The sequence below is a fragment of the Cricetulus griseus genome, chromosome 7 (genome assembly GCF_003668045.3).
Source record: "Cricetulus griseus strain 17A/GY chromosome 7, alternate assembly CriGri-PICRH-1.0, whole genome shotgun sequence".
NCBI classification, from domain to species: Eukaryota; Metazoa; Chordata; class Mammalia; order Rodentia; family Cricetidae; genus Cricetulus; species Cricetulus griseus.
The window spans coordinates 46,277,338-46,297,179 of record NC_048600.1 but is presented as its reverse complement, the minus strand read 5'-3'; the positions used below and the strand labels follow the sequence as shown (position 1 = coordinate 46,297,179).

General features: G+C 39.0%; 1 protein-coding gene and 1 pseudogene across 1 annotated transcript in view; both read left to right on the top strand.

Moving 5' to 3' along the window:
• The first annotated feature begins 1,270 nt into the window (after positions 1-1,270).
• Positions 1,271-2,103, top strand: LOC100771379 (annotated as a pseudogene).
• Positions 2,104-5,233: 3,130 nt separating this feature from the next.
• Positions 5,234-19,842, top strand: part of CUNH5orf47 (chromosome unknown C5orf47 homolog) — a 37,678-nt gene continuing 23,069 nt past the window's right edge. The window contains exons 1-3 of the mRNA XM_027424816.2: positions 5,234-5,531; positions 13,916-14,001; positions 15,331-15,429. Coding sequence (XP_027280617.1) covers positions 5,234-5,531; positions 13,916-14,001; positions 15,331-15,429 — 483 coding nt within the window. The remainder of the gene's footprint in view (positions 5,532-13,915; positions 14,002-15,330; positions 15,430-19,842) is intronic.

The window sequence follows — 19,842 nt, the reverse complement described above, 5'->3', positions numbered from 1 at the left end:
CCTCTTCCACCCTGGCAGAGGCAGCCACTCTCTTGGATTCTTCCTTGACAATAAATCTCTTGAATGAGGTATGGTTAAGACCTTACTTCGCTCAACAACTTTTCTACTGAGCCAGAAGAGAGAGGAGCAGATCAGGGCTGTAACACTTTCAACAGGGGCCATTGGAGGACCTTCCCCTAGCTAAGTGAAACAGAGTTGTTACACTCCCAGGGAACCAGAGCCGAACTGTAACAACTTCCCTTGGAGAGGTCAGGGATAACAGGAACATATCTTAACATAATAAAAACAATATACATCAAGACAACAGCCAACATCAAATTAAATTGAGAGAAACTCAATGCAGTTCTTCTAAAATCAGGGACAAGACAAGGCTGACAACTCTCTCCATACCCCTTCAATATTGTCCCTGAAGTTCTAGCTAAAGCAATAAGACAACAAAAGGAGATCAAGGGAATACAAATCAGAAAGGAAGAAGTCAAACTTTCACTATTTGCAGATGTTATGATAGTCTACATAAGTCCCGAAAAACTCTACCAGGGAACTCCTACAGCTGATAAACACCTTCAGCAAAGTGGCAGGATACAAAATTAACTAAAAAAAAATCTGTAGCCCTACTATATACAGATGATACATTTGTGGAGAAAGAAATCAGAGAAACATCACCCTTTACAATTGCCACAAACAACATAAAATACCTTGGGGTAACACTAACCAAAAAAGTGAAAGACCTGTACTGTAAGAATTTTGAGTCTCTAAAGAAAGAAATTAAAGAAGATACTAGAAAATGGAAGGATCTCCCATGTTCTTGGATAGGTAGGATCAACATAGTAAAAATGGCAATCTTGCCAAAAGCAATCTACAGATTCAATGCAATCCCCATCAAAATCCCAACACAATTCTTCACAGACCTTGAAAGAACAATTCTCAACTTTATATGGAAAAACAAAAGACCCAGGATAGCCAAAACAACCCTGTACAATAGAGGAACTTCTGGAGGCATCACCATCCCTGACTTCAAGCTCTATTACAGAGCTATAGTCCTGAAAACAGCTTGGTATTGGCACAAAATAGACAGGTAGACCAATGGAATAGAGTTGAAAACCCCGATATTAACCCACACACCTATGAACACTTGATTTTTGGCAAAGAAGCTAAACTTATATGATGAAATAAAGAAAGCATCTTCAACACCGCCACTGCCACCAGCACAGCTGTGCTAGAGCTGGGAGGAGACCGGCTGCCCGACATCCCCACCCCCACCTCTGCGTCCTCTGATTTGTTCCAACAATCTGTTAAAACATGGAGGATTACTATGAAGTTCTGGGCATGCAGAGACATGCCTCACCTGAGGATATTAAAAAGGCGTAACAGAAACAAGCACTTAAATGGCATCCAGACAAAAATCCTGAGAATAAAGAAGAGGCAGAGGAGAAATTCAAACAAGTAGCTAAGGCATATGAGGTGTTATCAGATGCAAAAAATCGGGACATCTATAACAAATACAGCAAAGAAGGATTAAATGGTGGTGGGGGAGGAGGTGGAAGTCATTTTGACAGTCCATTTGAGTTTGGCTTCACATTCTGGAATCCAGATGATGTCTTCCAGGAATTTTTTGGTGGAAGGGACCCATTTTCATTTGACTTCTTTGAAGACCCATTTGATGACCTTTTTGGGAACCAGAGGGGTTCCCGAGGAAATAGAAACCGAGGTGCAGGCTAGTTTTTCTCTGCCTTCAGCGGTTTCCTTCTTTTGGAGGTGGATTTCCTGCTTTTGATACAGGATTCACTTCTTTTGGGTCACTAGGGCATGGGGGTCTCACGTCATTCTCTTCAGCATCATTTGGTGGCGGTGGAATGGGCAACTCCAAATCAATATCAACTTCTACTAAGATTGTTAATGGCAAAAAAATCACTACAAAGAGAATTGTGGAGAATGGTCAAGAAAGAGTAGAAGTTGAAGAAGATGGACAGTTAAAGTCCTTGACGATAAATGGTAAGGAGCACCTGCTATGCTTGGATAACAAGTAATTCAACGCCACATTTCACAGAAATGTTAAAACCATAACAAGCACCATTTGAGGAATAACAGGAACTTTTTGTTTTTGAAGATTTCAAACAAACTCGACTTTCTGTATAACTGTACCTAATCTAAAGTATTTATAAAACAACTCATCGGAGTCCCTATTTGTCATAGACTTTTGAGTTTGTTATTGGGACCACAAAATAGAACCACTTTTTTTTTTGTCTTTAAAATTGTTGTAATCTCTGTATGCACTTTGCTTTAAACAAAACAAGATGTAATCTGAGGTGAGCCCTGTGACTCTTGAGTAGTGCTAGGACAAGATTGTTCTTTGACACCAGCATGGATCTGCTTCCCATTGTGTTGAAATGTGAGTGAGTAGTGTCAGCCTGCTGTGACATTAACATTGCCAGATGAAACCTCTACAGAAATATTTCAAGTTTATTTTCAGTATTTAGTAATGAAAGCTATTACTGCATCAATGGTAACACATTTCTGGTTTAGTGTAAATTAAGGATGTTTTCTAGTTGTGCAGGGATGCTGGCAAATTCATCAGTTCTGACAATTGTTTAAATATGTAATTTAAGCTTAGGTTTAAAAAAATCTGGTAATTTGGGTCTTGGTCATTTGCTTTAAAAAAAAAAGAAAATAAATGCGAATGTGTTTGGTGCTTTCTTTCACACACACACAAAAAGAAAGTATCTTCAACAAATGGTGCTGGAATAACTGGATGCTGGAATGTAGAAGACTACAGATAGATCCATGTCTATAGCATACACAAAACTTAAGTCCAAATGGATCAAAGACCTCAACATAAATCCAGCCACACTGAACCTATTAGAAGACAAAGCAGGAAATATCCTTGACTTAATTGGAATAGGTGACCAATTCCTGAACATTACACCAGTAGCATAGACACTGAGATCAACAATTGATAAATGGGACCACCTGAAACTGAGAAGCTTCTGTAAGGCTAAGGACACAGTCAGTAAGACAAAACGGCAGCCCACAGACTGGGAAAAGATCTTCACCAACCCCACATCTGACAGAGGGCTGATCTCCAAAATATACAAAGAACTCAAGAAGGTAGTCTCCAAAACACCAAACAATCCAATTAAAAAGTGGGGTACAGAACTAAATAGACAATTCTCACTAGAGGAATCTAAAATGACTGAAAGGCACATAAGAAAGTGTTCAACATCCTTAGCCATCAGGAAAATTTAAATCAAAACAACTCTGAGATACCATCTTACTCCTGTTAGAATGGCTAAAAAAAAAAAAAACACCAATGATAGTTTATGCTAAAGAGGAAGTGGAGAAAGGGGAACACTCCTCCACTGCTGGTGGGAGTGCCAACTTGTACAGCCACTTTGGAAATCAGTATGGCGACTCCTCAGGAAAATGGGAATCAATCTACCACAAGATCCAGCAATTCCACTCCTAGGCATATACCCAAATGATGCACATTCATACAACAAGGACATCTGCTCAATAATGTTCATAGCAGTACTATTTGTAATAGCCAGAACCTGGAAGCAACCTAGATGCCCCTCAACTGAAGAATGGATAGAGAAAATGTGGTACATTTACACAATGGAGTACTACTCAGCAGAAAAAAAGCAATGGAATCTTGAAATTTGCAGGAAAATGGATGGAACTAGAAGAAACCATTCTGAGCAAGGTAATCCAATCACAAAAAGACAAACGTAGTATGTACTCACTTATATGTGGATTTTAGACATAGAGTAAAGGAAAACCAGCCTATAATCCACACTGCCAGAGAAGCTAGTAAACAAGGAGGACCCTAAGAGAGACATACATGGTCCCCTGGAGAAGGGGAAAGGGACAAGATCTCTTGAGCAAATTGGGAGCAAAGGAGGAGGCAGGAGGGAGCTAGGAGAATGAGAAAGGGAGAAGAGAAAGGGTGAGGAGGACATGAGGGAGCAGAAAGGTTTAGTCAGAGGAAGAATAGAAGAAGACAAGAAAGGAGATACCATAATAGAGGGAGATGTTTTAGGTTTACAAAGAAATCAGGCACTAGGGAAAGGTCTGGAGATCTACAAAGATGACACCAACTAACAATCTAAGCAACAGAGGAGAGGCTACCTTAAATGCCCTCCCCTGATAATAAGATTGATGACTGTCTTATATGCCATCCTATATCCTTCATCCAGCAGCTGGTGGAAGTAGAAGCAGACACCCACAGCTAAACACTGAACTGAACTCCAGTTGCAGAGAAGAACGAGTGATGGGCAAAAGGGTCCTGACAAGACTGGTAAAACCCACAAAAACAGCTAACCTGAACATCGGGGAACTCTTGGTCTCCAGACTGATAGCTGAGATACCAGCATGGGACTGATCCAGACCCCAGGAACGTGGGTTTCAGTGAGGAGACCTCGGAAATCTGCGGGACCTCCTGTAGTAGTTCAGTACTTAGCCTATCATTGTGTGGATTTTGGGAGCCCATTCCATATAGAGAAATACTCCCTGAGCCAAGACACACAGGGGTGGGCCTAGGCCCTATCCCAAAGGATATGATAGACTCTGATGACCCCCTATGGAAGGCCTCACCTTCCCTGGGGAGAAGAAATGATATGTGATAGGTAGGATATTAGTTGGGGGCAGGTAGGGGAGGAGGGGAGGAAGTGGGAACTGGGATTGACATGTAAAACAATCTTGTTTCTAATTCAAATAAAAATAAATAAAAAAAAGAAAATACCATATTTGACATTTCTTACATGCCCCTCATCTTTCTAGATGAATGGACATCCTCCCCACTTTAGGACCTTCCTGTTTCCCCTTCATTACCACTTTCGTTGCCTCCCAATTTCTGGAAGAGGGGTCCTCCCTAGGCTCCTGTCTTCTGCAAGCTGCTCGTGTCTCTCATCTCCTTAATTCCTTCCTCACCTCAAACCCTGGCCTCCCAGCTCCACAACCAATCACTCCTCAACTTCCCACCCAGTACCCAGGCTCCCATAGTGTTCTGGACTCCAGTCACCCGCCCCGCCCCAATGTCTTCGCTGGAGGGTGGGCCTCTAGTAAGCCCCGCCCACCCCTCTCATTGGTCTAGCCCCCAGCGCTTCTCCCCGCCCCACAGTGCTGCACGTGGTCTGTGCCCCCCCCCCACACACACACCCGTGTGCGCGCACACACAGCCGTCCTGCTCAGGTCAGAGCTGAGGTCCGGTCGGTCACCCGCCTGTCGCGAGGCTGAGATGGTGCCAGCTGGCAGCCGCCAACGGCCGGACAGGCCTGACTTGATCTACGTGACCCGCTTCGCCTCGCATCGGTGTGGCGTGTGGCAGTTGAGGGGGCCCCGAGGTCTCCGCCACCAAGTCCCAAGGCTCGAGGCCTGCTTGGCCAAGGAGCAAGCGGCAATGGAGAGCGGGTCCCCCGGAGAAGAGCTGCCCACCGGCTCCCACGCCGGGGTCGCCGCCACCCGGGACTACTCCACCTCTTTCCAACTGCGGAGGTCGAGAGCGCCAAGGGGCCCGGAGCAAGCGGCGCGAGCAGGTGGAGGATCCTCCTGTCAGAGGGCTGGTGCTGAGTGGGCTGCGGCCATCTTGTGAGCGCGGCCTTCGGTCTGGCCTCGTGTCAGCCTTCCTGTCATCCCTTATGTCAGCTTTCCTGTCAGTACTCACACAGCATTCCAGTCAGTAGGCTGGGCCCTCCTGGCAGTCTGTGTTGGAGCCATAAACTAGGAGAATCCCTCTAACTTACTTAATAGGTGACACGAAAAGGGGCTGCAAGACACTTAAGATAACCCAGAGACCTGAGAAAAGTTCTTCGATGTCAGTCCCTCAGAGGAATGGGAGTTGGGCATGCTTGTTGGTTATTCTGAAATTTATTGAAACTGCCAATTACATGAGCTGTAGAGATGGCTCAATGGGTTAGGAGCACTGGTTACTTTTCCAGATAGCAATTTAAAACTAACCCCAGTTCCAGAGGATCTGATGCCCTCTTCTGGCCTCCTCGGGCATCAGGCACCTAAGTGGTGCACAAGCAAAACACCAATACACATACAGAAAAATAAAAAATAAATTGCTAATTACCTGATTTTATGTGTATGTGCGTGTAGAACAGACATCTTAGAAGATGTTGAAACGTCCTTTTAAAACACAGAAGATTAATTCTGTTTGCTCAATCAACTTTTGAACCTTTCAGTAATGTTTTATTTATTTGCTAATTTATTATTTTTAAATAAGATTTATTTACCCAGGCGGCGTCACATTCCCTTTAATCCCAGCACTGCAGAGGCAGTCAGATCTCTGTGAGTTCAAGGCCAGCCTAGTCTACAGCGCTAGTTCCAGAACTGCTAGAGCTGTTACACAGAGAAACCATTGTTAAAACAAAAAAGAAAAGAAAAGATTTATTTATTCATTAAATAGACAGTGTTCTGTCTGCATGTATGTCTGCACACCAGAAGATGATACCAGATCTCATTATAGATGGTTTTATAATGTGGTTGCTGGGAATTGAACTCAGGACCTCTGGAAGAGCAGAGAGTTCTCTTAACCTTTGGACCATCTCCCCAGCCCCTTGGGAATGCTTTAAATAAATAATTTTTTAAAAATGTTTTCATGTGGTGCCCCACATTTTTAACCTCATTATTAAGGAGGCTGAGACAGGTGAATCTCTGAATTTGAAGCCAGCCTGGTCTACATAGAGAGTTCCAGGACAGCCAGGGCTACACAGAGAAACCCTGGTTGAAACAAAATTATTTATTATAGATTTTACATAAATCTAGTTAAGTTTATTCCCTGGTATTTAATCTTTCCAACTGTAAGTGGGGCTCCTTACTACATAATGCATTTAGAAATCTATGTGAATCCTATCATCTTTAGCAAGGATTAGTTTATGTGTTTTTTGAAGAGGTTTGCAAAATTGCATACTTCATATTTCACAGTCAAGGTATAGAACATTGCAGTCATCTCAAAAAAGCTCAACTCCTTTGAGGGCTCAGCCTTACACCTATACTTGGGTTTTTCTCTTGGTTGGTTGGTTTTTGTTTTTGTTTGTTTGTTTGTTTGTTTGTTTGTTTGAGACAGTGTTTCTCTGTTTTACAGCCCTGGCTGTCCTGGAATTTGATTTGTTCAAGGCTGGCCTGATATTCACAGAGATATGTGTGTACCTCTGCCTCCCAAACACAGGGATTAAAAGCACATGTCACCATCCCCAGCACACCTACACTTTTAAAAGCAACTTTACTGAGATTTCATTAACAATGTATGCAATTCACCCATTTATGGTACACAAGTTAATGGTTCTTACATATCTGCAGAGTTGTAGAACCATCATTACCATCTATTTTAGCATACTTGTTATATCACAGAGAAACTCTGTAGCTCTTAGCAGGCATCATATCCCATTGCCATAGCCTCCACTACCCACTAATCTTAGCCCTAAGCAAGTACTGATCTACACTGTCTCCATAGATTTATTTATTTTGGTCATATCTAAATGGAATCTTTATAGGTGGTGGGCTTTTCTGACTGACTTCTCTTCCCATTCAGTTTTGCAAGTTAATTTTAGATCCTACTAATTCACTGACCACTTTTATTATTGTAGTTAGTTCCATCACCAATTCTCATATATTTTCTAGGTATATATTACTTGTGAAATTATTTTTGGAGACAGGGTCTTACTATGTATCTTCACCTTGCCTGGAAATCAGTATGTATACCATGCTGGCCTTGAACTCACAGAGATCTAACTGCCTCTGCCTCCCAAGTGCTGAGATTAAAGGTGTACATCACCATTGCCTAGCTGGTATATGTCATTTGTAAATAGAGATATCTTATTTCTCTTTTATTCATTTTAAGTCTACCATATTTTTTGTCTAATTATACTGTCTAATACCTCCAGTGCAGGGTGAATATTTGTAGAGATAATGGACACCTTACCTTGCTCTATTATTAGGAGAAATGCCTCCAGTGTTTCTCCATTAAATAAAGTACTGGTTTTAGGACTAAAACTATATATTTAGAGTATGAAAAAGTATATCAAGCTGGGCGTTAGTGGTGCACACCTTTAATCCCAGCACTCGGGAGGCAGAGGCAGGTGGATCTGTGAGTTCGAGACCAGCCTGGTCTACAAGAGCTAGTTCCAGGACAGCCTCCAAAGCCACAGAGAAACCCTGTCTCGAAAAACAAACAAAAAAAAAAAAGAAAAAGAAAGAGAAAAGTATATCTACTTATATTTAATATTTTTATTATGAACAGGCTTTACATTTTGTCAAAGGTTGACTATGATCTATGGAGATAATAATGTTTTTCTTAGAATTAGTAATGTGTAGTGTGATATATATAATAAATAGGTTTCCAAATAGTGAACCAACATTATAGTGTTGAAATAAATTTCACTTTCTTGTGTTTTATTATTTTTTAATATAGTGGCAGACTCTAATAGTAAGTTGCTTAGACTTTTTCATTGATGTTCATGAGATGTAGTGACCTGTATTTCTTTTTTGTATTTTTTTACTTAATTTAAACAGGGTTATTCTACTTCATACAAGTAATTGGGAATCTTTCCTTCCTTTTCTATGTTCTGGAATAGTTTATGGAACATTGGAACTACATAGTCTTGATAAAATTCTTCTGTAAAACCATCTGGGCCTCAGGTTTCATGGGACAATTTCTTAATAATTTTCTCTATGCCATAGAAACTGGTCTGTTTACAGTTTCTGACTCTGAGATGTCAATTTTTAGGAACATGTATTTCCTTAAGCAATTACACACTTCATCTAGGTTTCTGCAGGCATTTCTACTAAGGCTTGCAAACTAATGTATTTCAATTTTAAGTTTACCCAGCTTTTAAAAAATGATTTACTTATTTTTATGTGCATTGGTGTTTTTGCCTACATGTCTCTCTGTGTGAGGGTGATGGATCCCCTGGAACTGGAGTTATAAATGGTTGTGAGCTGCCATGTGGGTGCTGGGATTTGAACCCAGGTCCTTGGAAGAACAGGCAGTGCTCTTAACCTCTGAGCCATCCCTCCAGCCCCAAGTTTACCCAGCTTTAATGGCCATTCCTCCTTTAATTTGTTTCTGTTTTATGCATGTAGTCATGCACTGTCTCCCTTTGTACTGATGACATTAGTATTTTGTTTATTTTTAAAACAAGATTTTGATTTATTAAGCATTTTTTGTTTCTTCCTCATAAAATACCAACTTCTTAACCTTATTTTCTTTCTTTCGCTTTCTATTGGTATACTCTTTATACTAAAAATTGGGCGTTAATTTTTATTTTTTAATAATTTCAAAATACACTTTAATTTTTTCTTATAGATATAAATTATATATTGAATATAACCCTAACCCCTTACTCAGTTTCCTTCTGTTTTCCCTTCTTTCAACCCTTCATTTATTCCCTTAGACAATTTTGCTTATTCCCATTTAATCTATATACATGATTTTATGTGACTATATAAAATCTAGGGATGACAAGTAAAAGAAAGCATGTAATATGAGTCTTTCTGAGATTGTGTCCAGTTGAATCCATTTCCCTGAAAACAACATAACTTTATTTTTCTATGGATAAAAAAAGTCTGTTGTCGGACACCAAGGTTTTTTCCATAACATAGCTATTATGAATACCTTTGCATAAACATTGATGTTCAAGTGTTTCCAGGCTATGTTGACCTTGATCTTCTGGGTAAAGACTCAGGAAGGGTATAGCATGGCTATATGATATATCCATTTTTTAATTTTTTGAGGCACCTTCATACTCATTTCTATAGAATTTGGACTAGTTTACATTCCCACCAGATGTTGATAAGTATCACATCTGTCCACATGTGTGCCAGAATTTATTGTTGTTTTTCTCTTAAATTTTTGTTAAATTTATCCATCCATGCATTTATCTACATATGTGTGCATTAGGAAACAACTTGTAGGAGTCAGTTCTCTCCTGCCATGTGGGCCTCAGGAATCACACACAGTCTGGCAGGCTCGGCAGCAAGGGGTCTTTACCTTCTGAACCACTTTGCCAACCCTGTTGCTTTCTTAATGATTGACATTCATACTAGGGTAATATGTAATGCCAATGTGATTTTAATTGGAATTTCTCCAATGGCTAGTGAGATTAAATAGTTTTCTTATGTTTATTGATGATTTCTATTTCCTCCTTTCTGAATTCTTTTCCTTTCATTATTTCATTTTTGGGTTTTTTTTTATTAGTCAGGTTGTTTGTTTGTTTGTTTGTTTGTTTTTTGTTTTTTTAAGCTCTTTGTGTTTTCTACTTACTAATCCTCTCAGATATGCAGCTGACAAAGATTTCCTCTAGTCTGTGGGCTCTCTCTTTACTCAACTGTTCCCTTTGTTACACAAAAGATTTCTCTTTTCAACTGGGGTCCTATTCAGAAAGTCCTTTCCTATACCTATATCTTGAATTACATTCTCTACTTTTTCTTACATTAAGGTTACCCCATTTGGAGTTAATTTTTTGTATAGGGTAAAAAATGAGGGCTAGTTTCTTTCTTCTATATGTGGGCATCTCATTTCTCCCAGCACCATTTGCAGGTAAGGCTGTCTTTTCTCCAAGGCTGTTTTTTTCCATCTTTCTCAAAAGTCAGTGACTAGCTGTGTTGGCTTCTAGCTGGATTTACTGTTCAGTTCTGTCATTTTATATGTCTTTAGGACCATGCTGTTTCTGTCACATGACTTAGTGTTAGTTATGTTTCAGCATTATTCTGTTTTTGTTCAGGATTGCTTTGCTTCTTCTGGATACTTTGTGCTTTCAAATGAGTTTTAATATTGCTGTTTTCTACTTCTATGAAGAATATCATCAGAATTTTTATCAGGATTGTGTTGAAAATGTAGATTGAAAATCAGGCATTTCATTTACTTTTTAAAATCAGGAAGTATTTAGTATGGTGAATTTGTTTTAACCACTCCTAGTACCACCCACACATCTCAAGATGTAATACTTTCACTGTCGATTTTTAAAGCATTCTATAATTTCAATTCTGCTTATTCATGTCACACTGATACTGATTAACATATTTTAAAGGTTTTAAATCCTGGGACCTTCCTTTTTTTTTTTTTTTTGGTTTTGTTAGTGCTTTCTATTTTTATTGCATGGTGATCAGAGAATGGTATTCCTAGTGTCTCTACTGTCTGATGTTTTCTTTGTAACTCAGTCTGTGACCTTTCCCTCTCTCCACTTCCAGAAGCCATGCCTGAAAGACTTTCCTCCAGAATCCTGCTTTCCCTCTTTACCTTTGTCTGTCCCATCTAAGTGCTTGCTTGGTACACTGTGTGGAAATTGGTCCTTTAGATTACATACTTAAATATCTTCTCTGTACTTCCTGTTCTGATCTGCTTTGTTATTTATTTCATATTTTCAGATAGAGGATGGATTTAATTTGGCTTTGTAGCTGATAAGAGGCTAGAAAACAGCTTCAAGGCAGTGGTAGTAGTCCAGTAGAAATTGAAAAGCCAGAATTAAAGCTGTAGGAGTAAATGGACAGAACTGATAACTGACTGGAAGGGAAAAGGAAGAGTTGAGGCTGTGGCTAACTTATCTGTACTGGGCCACTGTGTGAATAGGAAAATCATTAATTTCCATGACCTCCTCGCTGAACTTCTAAAACCAGGAATGCATTCAAAGGAAGGGTGCCCTGAGATAGACATGCACCTAAGCTAAGCAAAGAGTGTAAAGTACTTAGGTTTACTCAGTCTTGGTTATATTTGATTTTAAATAAACATTTATTAGGTGTCTATGGGAAACAAAAATGAATTATTCATACATTTCACAATATTTAGCATCTACCATGTTGTAGACATTAGGTCAAACACTAATGACAAGATGGATCAGGTGACTATTCTGTACTCAAAGGACTCACATGTAAATAATGAGTATATAAGTCAGCAGGTGTGAGTGTTATAAGAAAGATACCTGGTAAGACTTCGACAATCAAGTTCAGAGACAGAAAGGGGCACAAGACAGAAATTCAAGAGGACAAAAATGGAGAAATTTCTGGTGGGACAGTAGAGATTATTAAGAACTCTGGCTTTGAAGTCAGAAAGACAACCATGGGCTATGTTAATTACTGGAAATATAATATTGCCCATTTTAGCTATCCAATTTGATTCTTTAATTAATCACCTTTCAAGTGATTTAATTCCACCTTCAGAGGTTTCTGTGAAGATTAGTGGAAGCAGCATGTGCACAGCACCTAATTTGGTGTGTGGTGTGGAATAAGCACCCAGTCAGTGTTGGCACTGAGAGCCCAGAGGGCTTGAAGGAACAAGAATGACTAACAGAGTGTACTAAACGTTTACTGAATGAATGAAAAGCAAGCTTTTGACTAAACTGTAGAGTGAGTTTCGTTTCTATAATCTCTAAAGATGTTTAATTGGTGGGATGATGTCACCAGGGACAGGTACCTTGTGAAAGTCAGGCTGGTAAGCCATCCTTAGATGTGCTGGTGTTTAGAAAGCCAAGGGATAAGCAGCAGGCAAAGCTAACATCTCAGCAAGACTTTCACTGTGCTTGGGAGATAGTCATGGGTTATAAATAACTAAGGATGAGGAATGCTATTGTGGAGGTGTGTGGATGGATACTTTGGAAATGGTAATAATTTGAGGATAACAGAGTCAAGGAAAGCATCATGGTGGAGAAAGCTATTTGAGATTTTCACATGAGGCTGAGATAAGGACAAGTTACAGGTGGAGAAATGTGTGAGCATATTGTTGAGGGTGGATGACGATTGCCAGTGACCAGGGAAGAGCTACAAGTACAGCTTGATAGGATCAGAGCATGGGCAACAAGAACCAGAGGAAGGTCAGAAGTGTTAGGTGGGGACTAAATCCATGGTGTAGCATACACTGGCGCCCAGTCTAAGTACAGGGAGAGATGGAAGAAATGTTTTCCTTGTGCACATGTGTTACACTTCTTGATGGATTTTCAGACAGACTTCATGGCCCCTATCTTAACCTTAAGGAGTCTAGGTACAGATTAGGTAAGACTTGTAAGTAGGAAACTGGGAATGATGAAAACACACCACCATGAAAGTTGTGGCATTCAAAGTTTATGCCATATCTGCATGTATGTGCTAGTTTACTCAGTGTGTTTATATTTAAATAGGTAATTTTCTCCTCTTAGCTACATTTCATTAAAACACTATTTATGTGTGTTTGCTAAAAAGAGAAAATAATTATAAGCTAACAATAGCAAAACAACATTGTCCAATTGTAGTAAATAGGCTTCCTGCTAGAAGGTATCTGTCATAAAGGAAAAGCAGCAAGTCTTGAAGATCTCTAAATGACAAGTGGACAAACTCGCACTTCCTCCTTTACTGGAGACTGGAAGAGTTGGCAACGGGATGAATTTCTCACAATGTGACTTAATTAAGATCCATCATCCCATGTCTGCGCCCCACTCAGAATTAATGCCATGTGCCTCACAAATTAGTAAATGCCATTTGAGAACACATTTTAGTTCATTCAACAAATGTAATGCATTATGTACCTAGTATCTACAAAATAGAAACTGGATTGCCAGAGAGGAAAAGACACTTCTCAAGCAAACTGTGACAACCCAGCATGGTTTATAAGATCCAATCTATTTACATCATTTAACATAACAGGGAACATCTGTTAAATGTTCCCTGCAAAGCTGTTGATTGTGCAAAGGAAATCCAGGTAGTATGTTACAAATGAAGTGAGGAGAGTTAAAGTAGATATGCCATAGGCAGAGGGAAAGCAGATAGAAAGGGCTCCAGGGAACATATACTTTGTTGTTTTCAACAAGCGGTGTCACCTAGTGATCAGAGATATAGCACCAAGCATAAACATCCCCCAAAGAGAGCTTATGAGACATACTATGGCCTCTGTTTTCAGGATAGTACTTCTTAAAACATGTACTAACTTTGATTTCTTTTCTTAAAAAATTAGGTTTAAACCAAAAAAATGCAGCTAAAGAGTTTGATTTCCCCATACCACTGAATGAGGCCTCCAAAATAATGAAGGAAAGGAAAAAGGTACATTGTTATAAAGGAAACATTTAAATTTTAGATCTTTTTCTGTGATTATAGTGTATGAAGGTTTCTAGGACATGACAGTAATTCCATCTCCTGAATAACTTAATTTTCTGAAAGGAGAAAATAGAAGAAACTTGGTAAAAATGGAACTGAGTTTGGAAATATTTATTGACTATGAAAAGAGATCTGGTATTTGAAGGTATAAATGCATTTTAATCAAAATATAACCTGCCAGGAGACTTTTTTCAAAGCATAACCTATGTTCCATAGAGTGTAGCTAAATATAAAACAGTATAGCAAGAAAATCACAGACTTCATAGGAAAGAATCTGTCTACATTGGTGTCATATTGGTTTTTCCAAAGCAAAGAATGTATGTGACTTTTTATCCAGAAAGATGACAAAGGTGAACTATATTGCTGAATCTTTGGTTGCCAAATGTTATAGCAACTTGAGAATTTTGAACATATTTCAGAAAAGTGTCTGTGCTAATCTGTGTTGCCATTTTACTTTAAAGAATGTGTTAATTGAGCATGACACATAAATTCATGCTTGTTTGGTGTACAGCCCATGCTGTACACAGTGCCCAAGGCGACTAACCCTTGTACCAAATACATCTGAAGTAGCCAGCAGTCTTCCACTGTGCTAAGACCTGCTTCCTTCAAGAACTATTTCCTTTTGGGTAGGGAGGAAAGAACATGGCTAGTGCTTACCTCTAAACTTAATGTGCTGTGCTCTGGGGTAAGTGATTTGCATACATGCCTTTCATCCCATTATTCAGTGTGTGAAAATGTTTCTAGATGACATTTAAATGCTTGTCAAATGTCAAGCTCTAAGTAGCAAAAAAATAAAATCTAGATGTAGCTACTTGATTTTATAGGGTTTTTTTTCTTACTCTAGTATATTCATAATCTCTGGTAACTGCCTGACTGTCTCCTAGGAGAACTAGTTAATTCTTGTCTAGAATAAAACACATTATAAATGAATTTCTGCCCTGCATGAACAGGAATAGAAATTCAATATTTTTAGTGCCTTTTGAAAATTGAAAGACTAGCAAGACTTTACAAACATTATTTTCTTCTTTTGAAAGGCAACATCATCCAGGAGAACTCATTTAAATGCAGCAGAAAGGGAACTTGAGAAAACTGAAAAAGAAGAGGTCAGACAAGTTAGGGCCACTGAGGTCATTGGCAGGATAGTTGCTGGGTGCATTGCTTCACACTGGTGAGGGTGACTAACATGCAGCCCAGCAGAGTCACCCTTGATTACCTCCATCAAAAGGCATTGTACTTTTGTGCCCAGTGTTCCTTGACTGTGTTTATCTTTTTAAGGTCTTAGTGTGGAAAAACGTACAAAAAGTCATTTCCAAAATGATTGCAGAAAATGAAAAATTCAGACGCAGACTGAAGTGCCAAAATTTATCCAGTGAAGTAAGTCAACACATTTACAATTTTATAAAAAACTGGGTTATATAAACATTGTAGCTAACCTTGGATTGCATTAGATTTCCTAACTGCCAATTTTAAAGTATAGGAGCAATTAAAAGCATAAACCCATGCTCAGGCAGGGCATGTAGGGTAGACCCTGAGTGTTTATGTGGGCATAAGGGTGCAGAAGGCAAGCACTGGCTGGAATTTTCTGAGCACAGAACACACATGTCCATTAAATATATATTTGAATGTCAGTCTTTAAACACAAATTTAAAAACACACATACTGGTGAAGAACATGTTAACTGTAATATAAAACTACACATTCTATCCAACTTCTTGTCGTTTCCTTTCCATGGATGCTGCATTCTAGTGTAATTTATTTAACAAACTCTGACCTTGGTACAATACCATTCTTGGAAAACAACTTACAAATTGAATCTTGTTCTAAAACTGCACTAGTGTTTAGTAACTGGTAAAATAATGAAAAGTTGCAGGTTTTCAGAAAAAGGTATTTGAACAGCAATGTACAGAGAAGCTTGGCAGTGTTCTACTCACTGTGGCCCCTGAACTTGGCAGAGTCTTTTGAACCTCAGCCTTCCATGAATCCAAAATCATCTGGTAAAAATTATTTGCTTGCTTAATATCCAAAATAACATAAATAAAAGGTATCTTTGACATTTGTTATTTTACCTTAAGTTTTGAACTATATTATATAACTGTTTAATAAAGCTAATATGTTACAAAAGTGTAATGTAATTTTTACCTCTTAATATGTATTTGTTGACAAAAATAAGTGTTACAGACCAACTTGAACTTCTCTTATATTGTTTCTAGATTCGAGTTAATACAAAATGAATGTGAATCTTCCTGTCTTCTCTGGTGAGAACCCATTGAAATAACTGAACAGATCTTCCCCTCCCTTTGTATCCTGCTTTCTCTAATCTTTGGTTTAGCCCCATTGTCACTTCTAATCTACTTCCTTCCTTAAGCTAGTATGTGTCACATAGCACACCTCGTTAAATATTTTTTGACATTAAAATTTTCACTTAGGCCCCATCTCTATCATGCCCTTGAAACTATTCTCCACATGATCTCATCTCCATGATATATGTACGTATGTATATGTATATAGACACACACACATATATATATACATATATATATATGTATACATACACACACATATATAGAAAAATGTGAGTGCATGACTTTTCTTCTTTTATATGTCTCTGCTTCATTCTCTTTCTCTTGGAATGTGCTGTCATACGTGAGTCAACCTCACTACTCCTCTCTTAGTATCCTGCAGTCTGTGTTGTGATTCTCATCCTGTCTCTCTGACTGCATTTCCTGTTCATTTTAAGTTGTTGTCTTGCTTCCTTGGAAGTTGTTACTTGTCCTATTATCTCTTCGCATATTCACTTCCAAACAACTCACTGTTCTTCATAGCCTTAGCCACTATTTCTATCCTACCCATGACCTCTGATATTGCCAACTATTCCATAGATGCTTTAATAGTCTATATTTTACACTGAGCATATCATCTCCTCCCCTTTCTTTTTAGTGGCCCCTGGTTTCCCAACCACATGACCCCAGTTCACATGCAGGGGGAGATTTCTTCCAGTTTTCTGAGATTTGGAAAGTAATAGAGGGAAGGCCAGTCTTAGGAAAGACAATTAGATTTTTGTAAATGAGAGACTGAGGCAAGAGCAGTGTAAGGAGGGTGTATTTTAGACCAGAGCATGAGCTGGGATGGCATCAGTAAGAGGGTGAGTTTCCTCATTTCTCTTACAAGGCCATTACAAAATAGGAATATACAAAATTCTCATGAACGTAAGGCCCGTACAATAATTTGTAGTTTTGTTTCTTTCCTAGCTACAACTTAATCACTTCATGAGATTCCAACAACCTTGGCTTTGTGGTTGTATGTTCTTCAAGTGACTAGTAAATCCACCTGCTTCCAGTTGAAAGACACATTATTGGACAGTGCTGAGTAAAGTTTCAACATTGCTAAATCCCTCAATGAAGTTTCAAATGTTAGTTCACACAGCTCAAGTTTATTACCAAATGGAACATGTTTATAAATTTGATTGCATGAAATTTTGTGGAGCGTGTGGACATAGCTTTTTTGTATAGTTCAACCTTATGCTTATGTTGTGTGACCTATCAGCTCTTCAAGGAAACATAGCCTGTTTTGTCATATCTGTCAGTGTTTATTCATGTCACTGTATGGGTGTCATACTGGATAGTGTCCCACCGTTCTAGAACCATGCAGCTCTAAAGACTCCCATGGAAATGAATGTTCTAAATGTTATATTTATTGTTTAATAATTTCTGGTGAAAGATATTAAATTTATTTTGTTGAACAAAACATAAATATAATGTGAAATTTCTTCTGAAATATCGTTAAATACCAGGTGTGACACCATGACTTGTTCAGTGTTTTAGATTCTATCAGGGTGATGACCTCTTCATTAAAACCTGAGACTACAAGTTTCCAAATTGGGTACATACATATTGAGCTGTGGAAATAAAATTTTTACATGTCCTTCCTTCTCTCCATCTCATCTTCATCAGTCTCTCTTCTGATCTCTGTGAGTAGGAACATTCATTCATCAATTCTATTCCTGGTTTTTTCTTTTTCTTTGTTTAAATCAAAGAAGTTTTATTTTAGCCCAATAGTCTGTTCTTGTGGCTCTGCACTCTGAGAAATGTACCACAGATGATTATGCCATCTTACAAGCATCATAGGGTGCACTCACACAAAGCTAAGCGGCTGAGTCTCTAGAAGGTGTGATGATGTTATTGTCACATAGATTTCTCTGCACTGCTGCAGTCAAGGCTACCATGAATACAGGGCCTATGGGCCTGCTGCCCACATAATGGGCATACTGCTTTAAACTAAAACTTTCTTATAAATAAAAGTAATACACATTAGTGATAAAAAGTTATCTAGTCAACCCTAGATAAAGCAGTGACAGTTATTATCATTATTAAGTATCACAGACCTTTCTGTGCTTCTGGGAATCAAATGCAGCACTCTGCCACTGAGCATATCCCCAGCCCTGTGCTGTGTGACTGGTAGTACAGTAGGCTTGTCCAGCACCATCACAAATAGATGAGCAATGCTTTGTGGTAGATGGCCTTGGCATCCTGATGTATATACACTTCGTGACCAAAGTGTTGTAATGTGACATGTGATTATATTTGCAACATCTGTTTTGTGTTCTCCAAAGATGTTTCATGCCTAAGTGTGTGGCGTGGGGAGAGGAAATAGGAGAACTAATGGTTTCAATGAAAAGATTTGGCCATTGAAGAACAGGGAAGAAACATTCCCCAAATAAGTAATTAGCCAACCATTTATTCTGGCCACCCAAATGATTTAAGGCATGTCTTTAGTCATGAGGAAAAAAAAAAACAGAATTTTTCAGCATAGGAATTAATTAAAGATCGGGATATATCCATGTCCAATGTAACCTGAAAAAAAAGATTAGCATTTTAGGAAAGTCTGGAGTCATATAAAACCGTGGAAGAATGGTGTTGAGATTGAAAGGTAGAGCACTGGGAGAGGAGGGAAGCTGCTCAGGAAGGATATGATGCTGGAGCACTACTGCAGTGGTAGAAAAGTTGCCAACTCAGCACATATCTATTGGAGTTGTGGAAACACGCTTCTCACATTTCCTTTCAAAGGGACATAATGGCTGATGGCTATATACTGTGGAGCAACCACTTCATGCACATGAGGCCATTCTTCCCAACATGCTGTTCCTATCTACCAGTGATTGGGCATCACAAAGACATTGAGACAGACACACCTTAGGGAGCTGGACCTCAAAGACTGCCCACTTCCTTTGCTGAAGAAACTCTTATAACTGAACCAGAGAATGTCTAAGACTTTCCCTAGCCACCTTCTTCCCTTCCCTCTTTTCTCTACCAATACCAGTTGTCCATGGTGGTATAATGGTTGGAGGTGCACAATTCAACCATATATACTAGTGCACGGTGTAGATACGCAAGGTGTGTGGAGGCAAGTCTGTTTTGCCAAGTCTAGGCCCCAGTTGGGAAAATCTGAGTCTCTAGAAGGTGTGATGATGTCACTGTCACATAGATTCCTCTGCACTGTCAGAGTTTGCGTAAGTAATCCACTTTTGACTTGTGCTAGAAGCCACCATGTTTCCCTTGAAGATATACCAATCCATGCCCAAATTATGAAAACTAAAAACTTTGACTATTGTGTATATGAAAAAAGTAGACTAATGTTTCAGTTTCTTTTCTATTGTCATGAAGGATGACAACGGGCAGGCAGGCATCAGCTGAGAATTTTACAACCTGGAGCAGTAGCTGAGAGTTTTGAAACCTCAAAACCCTCACCCAGCAACCCTCCTTCTCCAATAAGAACACACCTACTCCAACA